Raw genomic sequence first — 12,017 nt, 5'->3', positions numbered from 1 at the left:
TTGGTTTTAGACGGTTTTAATATACCAACACACTTGAGTCTTGACTTGGTTATGATTGTTGCAGATGGCAAAGCTTAACATTTACTTACTTAGCCTTCCTGTTACTTGATTTCTTTGTGGCACGTTTTATCTTTTCTCCCATCTCTGCCGTACACTATGGTAATTTTGGTGTATTTGTCCATCGTTTACACAGTCCCCATTTAAAATACATCTGTTTCTACTATTTTAACACAGGAAATGTCTGATAAAAGTGTGATTGAACTGCAGCAATTTGCCAAAAAGAACAAACCGAATCTTCATATTTTGAACAAATTACGAGATGAAATGAAGAAACTGGCACGGGATAGGGTAAATATTTTCACTTCTCAGGGTGGGTAGGGAGTGCTACCAAAGGTTTGAATCCTGCTGGGCATGTTTCTGGATAATTGTTTTATGTTTTTGCTCTTGTGTCTTGACTTTCTTTTGCCTACAGCGTTTTCTCTCCTGCCAGCTTTTAAAAAAAATAATTTGAGAGTACCCAATCATTTTTTTTCCAATTGAGGGGCAATTTAGTGTGGCCAATCCACCTACCCTGCACATGAAAATGAAAAAATGAAAATCGCTTATTGTCACGAGTAGGCTTCAATGAAGTTACTGTGAAAAGCCCCTAGTCGCCACATTCCGGCGCCTGTCCGGGGAGGCTGGTACGGGAATCGAACCGTGCTGCTGGCCTGCTTGGTCTGCTTTAAAAGCCAGCGATTTAGCTCAGTGAGCTAAACCAGCCCCATTGGATCTTTGGATTGCAGGGGCGAAACCCACGCAAACACGGGGAGAACGTGCAAACTCCACACGGCAGTGACCCAGAGCCGGGATCGAACCTGCCAGCTTATTCTTTCAATCTTTAACCATGATGAGCGTCAAGAGTGCGGCACAGTCTGGTACTGCCCTCCCTTGACATCTACTTGGAGGTATTTTTTTTTTTCAAACAAAATTTGTACAATTGTCATTTGTTTCTTTCTCTGCCCCGCAAAAGGAGGAAACTCGGAAGAAGCCGAAGATGACAATAATGGAATCAGCACAGCCAGGCAGCGAACCTCTTTGTACTGTTGACGTGTAAAGCACTGCAAAATGGAGAGCAATAACGCACTGGAGAAACTCATCCTCAACAGTTTTTTTTGTTACCTTCTTACATTGTGAAATGCAGGACAATTTTTAAAGGTTTCCTCCACCCCAGCTCGGCAGTGTGCCTCTTTAATTATGATTAGCGCTTTGCATTGCAACAGGGCAATATTACTGAACTTGAACCCCGTACCTCTATTTCAGGAAAGGGCACCAGGTTAATTGGAAGATTGAGATTATATTGGGTGACATTGTTGCGCCAGAAAAGAACATTTAGGTTTTGAACATTTTAGTTTGTCAGTTAAATTTTAAAGGAGATATAATGGCCCAATAAGTTCCCTGCATCTGCCAACTACAGAATGGCCATTAAATTGTCACTGTGCACTGATCTGTTGGATAGTCAGACCCAATGGGAGTAACCTTCTGGAAGACATTATACTTTTCATTGTTTACGTGTAGACTGATGTCAGTGAGAAGTTGCTTTCAATACACACAATTTAAGCTGTTTCTTTTAATATGAGCTTTTCTTTTTGTAAACAAATTTTAAGCAATTTATCAAGGAACTTTGTTGGGAAGCTACTTGTTTTAATGAAGTGACACTTAACCATTATTGAAGAAACACATAGTGTTTATATATGCAGATCGTATGAATTAAGGGTTTTTGGAACCATAGATTTATATTGGAGAATTTGGAGCTTGGGTTACTGGCATTTCAACCGAATAACCTTTGTCGGTGGTAATTATTACTGAGTCATAAATCAAAAGAAATGTGACTATCTTGTCTCTTAATACATGGACACAATGGCTTTTTAAACACTTTTTGTAGCAATTGTTTTGTGACTTTTATTTTGTTACGGGGGTCTGTTAATATGCATCATTTTTATATGTAATTTGGGTCAAGCCGTCTGGATCCTCTATAAGTAAATATAATGCATGCATGAGACTACAAGATCCCTGTTGAATAGCTTGCGGTGTTCGGCTTCGACTCTCCACTTCTGTCATTTGGCACAAGTACAGAATGTGTATTTCTGTGACTGCAGTTTAGTATAACTCGTGCCAAACTGATGTTCAGCTTTGGAATTGCAACAGAGCTGAAGTTGCAGCTATCTTGTGTTTTCTTCTGATTCTGCTTTGCAATGATAGTTTAAGACCAGATCGTTCAAGTTTGGACAATTCCAAAATCTCATCAGTATTTTTTTGATAGCAGCTTTAACGTTGTTGAAGCTGTTGTTGACATTTGTTCATTGTTTTTAATTGTAGTCTGGCCCACTGTTTCAGTTGGAACAAATCATTAATGATGCAAACAAACAGGTTTGATTTGTCTCACTGCTAGAAGTAGAATTGATTTTTTTTTTTAAAAGAATATAATGTTCCTCCACCTATAGTTTAATTTATTATTGGGCATGCAGATCGGAGGTTTTCATATAGAAGCTTGAATTAGTTCTCATTGTCTTATGCTTTGTGTTGGGAAATTATTTTCCTTTCAACAACTTAATTTTACCTCACTTAAACCCAGGATAGCAACCTGAAGGAAACAAAGTACCATGACTGGCTCCAGTGCATTCTTGGTAATGTGAACCAAAGTTTAATAATAGTGTCTTATGCAAACTGACAACATTTTTTTAATGCTTGCTGCAGGCTTCAAAAGTAGCAGAGAGAGGGAAAACAAGATTAAAAATTTGCAATAACTGCTGGAACAAAAACAAAACTTATATTTAAACTGCTGTGCACTGTCATTTTGTGACGTTATGTGTTTTAAATGTTTACTACTATTCTCTGTTGAATACAACTTTTCTTGCCTTTGCACATGAGCACTAGTGCTGCTGCGAGAGAGTACAGATTGTGGTTTTGCGAATTTGCATTTGTGTGATCAACTAAAGTGTGAATTGAAATGGAAACTAATTGTCTTACCTTCATCCTAATTGATTTGTACCTTTAACATTGATATTTATGTGTATGGATTGTAACTTGTCAGTATATTATAGTCAATATGGATCTCATTTTTAAAATTTAAACCCACCAACTAATTTTGCTCCTTAGAAGGTAATCATGAAGTATAGGATTGTAATTTGACTGCCCTTTTTTAAAAATCCATTGGAAGCAAAAATTATTATGGGTTGTACCTTTATAGGGCATAGCTTCATCCTCTTAAGCATGAGTCTGTCTTATTGGTGCATCATTGTGTAAATGGTATTATTCTAGGAAGAAAAGCCAATAAGCTTGAAAAGGTGTTGAACTCTCATTAACTACATGATAAATCACTTCCAAGATTCAGTAAAACATTTACTCTTAAATGCATGTCAAGCACGTAATAGATTTAAATGTTCAATCAAAATGGGGAGGAAAATATTTAAAAATAAAGTAATTTTTAATTACATGCAATAGCCCTCTAACACTCCAAGAAAGTTATCGATGTATTACGCAATCTGTAAAATTTGGAAACCGAGTGAGAGGCAACGCATTTTGTTTTTAATCTTCCATTTGTTTTGTTCAAAGATTTGAGGACTTGACCTCACTTTAAATGTAGCTCTCATTGCAATTACTACTGTTTGTGATGTCTGAAATTTATTCCAGCAAAACTAATGGTATTTTGTATGACTGAAGTGTTTCAAATGTGACTCCTTACAAACTGGCACAAAATAAGTGAATGTGATTATTGAAGCATTCATGGAAAGGCAAATTCTCATTGGAAATATTCTCGAGGCTTGACTTTTGTTTGGTATCCTGGACCCTACTACCTAAACTCTATTCCAGTCATGAAAGAACACTCAGCATCCCTGTCTTTACAATCTGATTCACTCATCTTTTCTCAAGACTTTTTTTTATTTCTTCATTAACTGATTATGGTCTTATGCTGTGGTCTGTTTAAAATCAAAGTTCGAACACTATTATTCAGGCAAGTAATCTCCAGTGGCTAGTGAATGAAGTTCCTCAAATTGAAGGACAAATTTTGTTTTCGTTAGAAAAGTTAATGAAGTCAGAGTGTTTCATAATTGTGCAATTGCATTACGTGGAAGATTTGATCTGGAGTCTTTTTTGAAACAAAGAGCATAATATCCAGTTCATGGTGTGCCCTGTGTTTTTAAGTAGTTTGTGTCTGATTAGGGAACTTGCAGTGCAAGGGTGGTGTTGCACTAATGATTTGTACATTGTGTGCAGTTACCACACTAACTGTGCTATTGTAAGTGGCTTTCAGGCTTCATGTACATGTCCTTTGGCCTATGCTTGCTGCAACCTGCACAGCCATCTGGATGTTTGTGTGTGGTCCTTTACGTGTGACACTTTTTTTTTGCTCTGTAGTTTGAAGCAATAAAGTTTGATAATTCATTATAAAATGTTTGTTCTTTTCCTGGCCCTCCATTTTTTGTTAAACACCACAATACCATGTTCTTTCATATGAAACTTTTAGCAAAATATAGAAGCTTGCTAAATGAGCAGTAGAAATAACATGTAGTGGATTCATTTCTCAGGTTACCAACATCAGTTAAACTTGGATCTTAAACTAGAAATTTAGTTTTATGCAAGTTGAGAAAGGAGACGAAGTTCAAACTGATAAATCCAAATTTGATACCTATCTAACATTAACAGAAATGTAATCACAGTCATGGGTCAGTATTGATACTGACAGGTCCTCAATTATGCCACGGTAGTATGTGTAAAACTCTACTTGTAACACAGTGGTACATAATGTTGCCGTACGCTTCTCCATTTATGGTCTTAAAGTTTCATCTCTGCCAATTAAAAAAAAATCTTTGTCAAGTAGGCTTAACACTGCAATGAAGTTAGTGAGAATCCCCAAGTTGCCACATTCCAGCGCCTGTTCAGGTACACTGAGGGCGAATTCAGAATGTCCAAATTACCCAACGAGCATGTCTTTCGGGATTTGTGGGAGGAAACCCAGGCTAGGAATCGAACCTGGTACCCTGACGCTGTGAAGCAACATTGCTAACCACTTTGGACCAGAAAATAGCTAATATTAATGTGCAGAGGAAAACAATAAAACTGACCTATATGAAGAGGGCAATAGTTACAAATTCAGGAAAAATTAATGTCATGTCTTTTTGATGTTTTCTGTGACACCCCCATATGAATTTATGCCTGGAAGCAAATCAATCAATAGGTTTGTCAGATTCTACTTTCTCAAACCCTTTCACGTGTATCTTCACCACAAAAGACCAGGTTTGCAACCACCTCTCCTGGTTAGTCATATCTACAACAAGGGGAGATGGGCAATGGTCATTGGAGACATCATTCCAGCAGCAAGATATCACCGCAGGTATTCAAGGTAGTGTTTTAGATCCATTTTCAGTTGCTTTTAACAATGTCAGAAGTGGGGATGTTTGACTCATCCACTCTGCATCGTCCCCCTGAAACTACCTAGTCCCCCTGAAACTACCTAATCCCCCACCCTATCCCCAGAACCCCACCTAACTTAGACTAAGGAGCAATTTTAGCATAGCCAATCCACCTAACCACATCTTTTGATTGTAGGAGGGCACCTGGAGGAAACCTGTGCAGGCATGGGGAGAATGTGCAAACTCCACACAGTTGCCAAAGGCCAGAATTGAGGCAGCAGTGCTAACCACCTGGTTATTATGAATACCATTTGCAACTGCTTCAGATCTGTGGAGTTATTGCCATACATAGCTAGACCTGGACAACATCCAGGCTTGGGCTGACAAGTGGTAAATAACATTTCTACCACACAAATGCCAGGAAGTTACCATTTCCACAAGGTGAATCTTAGAATTTTCCATTAGCATTCCTATTAGCACAGTGGGCTAAATTGCTGGCTTTGAAAGCAGACCAAGGCAGGCCAGCAGCACGGTTCAATTCCTGTTCCAGCCTCCCCAAACAGGTGCCAAAATGTGGCGACTAGGGGCTTTTCACAGTAACGTCATCTTGTGATAATAAGTGATTATTAACATTTTCCGTGTTACCATTGACCAGCTAAATAAATACTGTTGGCTACAAGAGCAGGTCAGAGGCTGGGAGTTCTGACTGCCCCAAAATCTATCCCTCATCAACAAGGCGCAAGTGAAGCAAGTACAGAATGCAGCTAAAATAGTGTGCTTGATTGACACCCCTTCCACTTTAAATTTTAATTCTCTGCACCACTACCAGCTACAGGATGGATTGCAGCAACTCACCAAGGCTGTTTCATCAGCACCTGTGACCTCCACCACCTAGGCCAAAGGTAGCAAACCCATGGGAACATCGCCGCCCCAAGTCACACACCATAACAACTTGGAACTACGAAGGGCCTCTGCGGCCATAAACACATTCCTTCATCATTTACACCAGATCAATAACTTGGAGAAGGTGGCTCACTATCACCTTCAAGGGCAATCCGGGTGGGCAGAAAGTACTGACCTAACGAGCAACACAAACGTTTGGTGTGTTGCATATTTCAGCCGCTCACCCGCACTCTGCACCCCCTCACCGAGGTACTGTTCTGTTCTTAGAAATAGTGTTGGAGGACTTCCGGTGGCGGCGATGTACGAGTGAGCCGCACATTCGGTGGGCTCTCACTCCGGCGGGGCTGAACAGCTGATTCCCCGCGATAACGGGACCATGGGGGCGGCAAAAAGGCTGCCGGGAACAGAAGAGGAGAGCGAGCTGCAGCAAATGGAAGTGTGGGAGGCCAGCAGGTGAGGAAGAAAGAGAGAGAGAGAGACGGAGGCAAGGAGGAAGCTGACCTGAAGGGTAAGATGGCGGACCCACGGACCTTCCTTCCTCCAGGACAAAGGAAAAAATAAAGTTTGGAGTTGCTGAGGAGGGACAGCTTGGACCCACTTCAGATGCCCAGGAGGTAAAATTCAAGGAGCTGGGCGAAGGAAAGCAGCAGCGAAGGTGCTGAGGAGCGGGCTGCGGCACATGGAACAGCGGGATTCCAGAAGGCAGAAGAAGAAGGAGAAAAAGGGACAGAGACAAGGACCTGAAGAAAATTACCTGGGACCTAAGATGGCGGACACACGGACCCCGGACTCAGCAATCCAGGTGGCGCTGGATAACATGCTCCAGGTAATGAAGTCCAGTTTTGAAGCGCTGAAGCGGGACAGCTTGGACCCAATCCAGAAAGCAGTGGATCAGCTGAACCAGAGGCTGGACGCCCAGGATGTTAAAGTTAAGGAGCTGGGAGAGGCGGTGGAGGAGCAGGCGGATGCGCAAACGGTTGCAGCGCTAGAAGTGGACGGCCTGAAAGAGCGGCAGAGAAGACTGCTGGACAGAGTGGAGGAGCTGGAGAATAGAGTCCGCAGGAACAATCTGAGGATGGTCGGCCTCCCGGAGGGGGCGGAGGGAGCTGATGCTGCAGCGTTTGTAGCAGACCTGCTGAAGCAGCTGATGGGGGCCGAAGCCTTTCCGCGACCGCTGGAGCTGGAGGGGGCACACAGAGTGCAGGCAAGGCAGGGGCGGCCGGGCGGACCCCCCTGCCCGATGGTGATTAGGTTCCACAGGTTCGTGGACAAGGAGTGGGTGCTGCAGTGGGCAAAGAGCGCCAGGAGCAGCACGTGGAACAACAGTGTGCTCCGCATTTATCAGGACCTAAGCCAGGAGGTGGCTCGGCGGCGAGCAGCCTTTAAGAATGTCAAGGAGGTGCTGTTCAAGAAGCACGTGAAGTTTGGTCTGCTGTTCCCAGCTCGGCTATGGGTCACGCACCAGGGTCAACACCACTACTTCTCCGAGCCCGAAGAAGCGATGGATTTTGTGAGGGACCTGGGGCTGGTCCCGAAAGGAGGCCCCAAGGACGCGAGTTAGGGCCCGAGGATTTCTGTGGGAAGGAACGCCGAATGTGCCTGGACTGCTGCTCAACGGTTTGCTGGGCCAAGGGGGCCAAGCGGAACATTTGAGACTCTTTCCTTTGTTCATGGACATTTATGTGCTTTTTCTCTTTTTTTTCTGTGGTTTTTTCTTTTTTCTTTGGATTCTCGCAGGCTAATAATGGGAGGGGACTTTAACATGGTCCTTGACCCAACTTTCGATCGGTCGTGTCCCAGAACAGGTAGACTCTCAGCAATGTCAAGGGAGCTGAAAGGGTTTATGGAGCAAATGGGGGCAGTGGACCCCTGGAGAGAGGGACAGCCAACAGGAAGGGGCTACTCGTTTTACTCGCACGTCCACAAAGTATATTCCAGGATAGATTTCTTTGTACTAAGCAGGGACTGTATGGGGGAGGTAAAGAACACGGAATACTCAGCAATTACCATTTCAGACCATGCCCCGCATTGGGTGGACCTGCAGTTCGGGGGAGCGAGCTATCAACGCCCGCAATGGAGGCTAGATGTGGGACTGCTGTCGGAGGAGGGGATCTGCGAGAGGCTTCGGAAATGTATAAAAAAATTACCTGCAGGTGAATGACACTGGGGAGGTCTCAGCGGCGACCGTGTGGGAGGCGCTAAAGGCAGTAGTGCAGGGGGAGCTGATTTCAATTGGGGCCCGCAGAGCCAAGGCAGACCGGGCAGAGATGGATAGATTGGCCAGGGAAATGGGTCGGATAGATGAAGAGCACGCGGAGTCCCCGGGGGAGGTTTTACTCAGGGAGAGGCAGAGACTACAGGCGGAACTGGGGGCACTATCCACGAGCAGGGCCGTGGAACAGCTTAGGAAGGCGAGGGGAGTGGTGTACGAGTATGGGGAAAAGGCCAGCAGACTGTTAGCGCAGCAACTCAGGAGGAGGGAGGCGGCCAGGGAAATAGGTAGAGTGAGGGACGAGGGGGGGGGGCGCAAAGTGGAGGATCCGGCAGAATTGAATAGGGTATTCTGGGACTGCTATCGTAAGCTGTATACTTCGGAGCTGCCGGAAGAACCGGAGGGGATGAAAAGGTTTCTGGACGGGTTAACATTCCCAACAGTTGGGGGGGGGGGGGGGGGGTGGAAGAGCTGGGGGCCCCGATCAGAGTAGAGGAGGTATTGGGGGGCCTAAAGGCCATGCAGTCGGGGAAGTCCCCGGGGCCGGATGGATACCCAGTAGAGTTTTATTGGAAGTTCCCTGAGCTGGTGGGCCCGGTCTTGGCGAGGGTTTTCAATGAGGCAAGGGACAGAGGGACCCTGCCGCCGACAATGTCACAAGCCACCATATCTCTGATATTGAAGCGGGGTAAAGACCCGGAGGTGTGCGGGTCCTACAGGCCAATCTCCCTGATTAATGTAGACGCCAAGCTCCTGGCAAAGGTACTGGCGGGTAGAATGGAGGACTGTGTACCGGAGGTGATTGGGGAGGATCAAACTGGGTTCGTGAAAGGTAGGCAGCTGGCGGCCAATCTGAGGAGATTGCTCAATGTGATAATGATGCCCCCGGCGGGTAGAGAGGTGGAGGTAGTAGTGGCAATGGACGCAGAGAAGGCCTTTGACCGGGTGGAGTGGGACTATCTATGGGAGGTGCTCAGACGGTTTGGGTTCGGGGAGGGATTGGTGGATTGGATCAAATTATTATATCAGGCCCCGAGGGCCAGCGTCAGGACCAACAGAGAAGTGTCGGAGTACTTTAGGTTGTACCGAGGGACCAGGCAGGGCTGCCCACTCTCCCCGCTGCTGTTTGCGCTGGCCATAGAGCCGCTGGCGATTGCGCTGAGAGCCGCAGAGGGTTGGAAGGGGATGGTGAGGGGCGGGGTTGAACACAGGGTTTCTCTTTATGCAGACGACCTGCTCCTGTACGTGTCGGACCCAGTGGCCGGGATGGGAACGATACTGGGAATGCTGAGGGAGTTCGGCCAGTTCTCAGGATACAAATTAAATACGGTCAAGAGTGAAATGTTTGTGGTTCAGGCAAGGGGCCAGGAGAACAGATTGAGAGGGCTACCGTTTAGGCTAGTTGAGGAAAATTTCCGGTATTTGGGAATCCAGGTGGCACGAGACTGGGGCAGGCTGCATAAGTTAAATTTGGCCAGGGTGGTGGAGCAAATGAAGGGAGAGTTTCGGAGATGGGATGCACTCCCGCTGTCGCTGGCAGGGAGGGTGCAGACTGTAAAGATAACAATCCTCCCTCCATTTTTGTTTATTTTTCAGTGCCTCCCGATCTTTATCCCACAGTCCTTCTTCAAAAGAGTTAACGGGCTGATCATGAGCTTTGTCTGGGCGGGAAAGTCTCCACGGGTGAAGAAGGCGATGTTGGAGAGGAACCGCAGCGAGGGAGGGCTGGCTTTGCCGAGTCTGGTCAATTATTACTGGGCGGCCAACATCGCTATGATAAGGAAGTGGATGGTGGGTACGGGGTCTATTTGGGAGCGGGTGGAGGCGGCTTCGTGCAGGGGCTCCAGTTTGGAAGCCCTGGTCACGGCTCCTCTACCGCTGCCGCCGGCCAAGTACACCACCAGCCCGGTAGTGGTGGCGACCCTGCGGATATGGGGCCAGTGGAGGAGGCATGTGGGGGAAGATGGGGGCGTCTGTCTGGGCGCCAATCTGCGACAACCATCGGTTTGCCCCCGGCAGTATGGATGGGGGGTTCCGAGTATGGCGGCGAGCAGGGGCGGGAAGGGTGGGTGATATGTTCCTGGAAGGGAGCTTCGCGAGTTTGAGGAGCTTGGAGGAGAAATTTGGGTTGGTAAGGGGAAATGATTTTAGATACCTACAGTTGCGGGACTTTGTTCGTAGACAGGTCCCATCTTTCCCGCGCCTCCCGCCAATGGGGATCCTCGACAGAATAGTCTCTGGGAGGGACGAAGGGGAGGGCAGAGTTTCGGGTATATATAAGGTGCTCATGAGGGAGGAAGGGTCCCAGACAGAGGAACTGAAACTTAAATGGGAGGAGGAGATAGGCGGGGAAATGGAGGATGGGCTGTAGGCAGAGGCCCTGAGTAGGGTAAACTCGACCGCGACATGTGCTAGGCTCGGGCTGATCCAATTTAAGGTCGTTCACCGGGCCCATATGACGGTGGCTCGGATGAGCAAATTTTTCGGGATAGAGGACAAATGCGCTAGGTGCGCGGGAGGACCAGCGAACCATGTTCACATGTTTTGGGCATGCCCGGAGCTGAGGGGGTACTGGGAGGGATTTGCAGGGGTCATGTCCCAGGTGCTAAAAACAAGGGTGGTGATGAGTCCAGGGGTGGCAATTTTTGGGGTTTCGGAAGACCCGGGCGTCCAGGGGGAGAAAGAGGCCGATGTGCTGGCCTTTGCTTCCCTGATAGCCCGGCGACGAATATTATTGGCGTGGAGGGACTCAAAGCCCCCGAAGACTGAGTGGTGGCTTGCGGACATGTCGAGTTTCCTGGGGATGGAAAAAATTAAGTTCGCCTTGAGGGGATCTGTGCAGGGGTTCACCCGGAGGTGGCAACCATTTATTGACTTCTTTGCGGGAGAGTGAGCGTCAGCAGGGGGGGGGGTTAGAGTAGAGTAGGAGGGAAAATATGGCGGGTAGTACCGGTGGGAGGGGAGCGGGCTTGTGCAATATGTTACGATGGAAGTATTGAAAGTACGTGGATGTTTGCACATTTTTGCTTCCTTTCTGATGATGTCTGTAACTTTATAAAGCCAAAAATTACCTCAATAAAATTGTTTATTAAAAAAAAAAGAAATAGTGTTGGAATGTTAAACAAACTGATTCAATGGCAATAATAAAATGTCTTCAATATTGTCTTTACAAAACCCTGCTATGGGAAACAGGTTGCTGTTTCATATATAACAGACTACATTTCAAAGCTTAATTGGCTGGAAAGTGTTTCAGGATGTTGAGTCATGAAAGGTGAGGTTGGATGTGTGGTTTTCTAAGTACAGCTTGCTCCTGGCAGAATAAAATTAGAGACTTCAATACATAATTTCAGCTGACAACAGTACTGAGGGAGAGGTGCAGCATTAGTCCTGTTTTTTTTGGAGATACTGAACTGTTCTTTTGGTGATCTCATTAACAATTATCCCTCAAACTCCAATTAGTACTGTGCCCCTTGCACACAGCACAACAGAAAACCTCAAACATGAACAAA

The 12,017-nt window shown here is 46.1% G+C and overlaps 1 protein-coding gene across 2 annotated transcripts in view; it reads left to right on the top strand.

Moving 5' to 3' along the window:
• dgcr8 (DGCR8 microprocessor complex subunit) overlaps positions 1-4,433 on the top strand; it is a 77,591-nt gene extending 73,158 nt beyond the window's left edge. For both annotated transcript variants that reach the window (XM_038808464.1, XM_038808527.1), the window contains 2 exons: positions 235-348; positions 1,013-4,433. In XM_038808464.1, coding sequence (XP_038664392.1) covers positions 235-348; positions 1,013-1,096 — 198 coding nt within the window. In that variant the 3' untranslated portion in view covers positions 1,097-4,433. The remainder of the gene's footprint in view (positions 1-234; positions 349-1,012) is intronic.
• Positions 4,434-12,017: the final 7,584 nt, after the last annotated feature.

This window comes from Scyliorhinus canicula, chromosome 1 (genome assembly GCF_902713615.1).
Source record: "Scyliorhinus canicula chromosome 1, sScyCan1.1, whole genome shotgun sequence".
In the NCBI taxonomy this organism is placed as follows: domain Eukaryota; kingdom Metazoa; phylum Chordata; class Chondrichthyes; order Carcharhiniformes; family Scyliorhinidae; genus Scyliorhinus; species Scyliorhinus canicula.
This window is presented reverse-complemented; position numbering and strand designations above follow the sequence as displayed.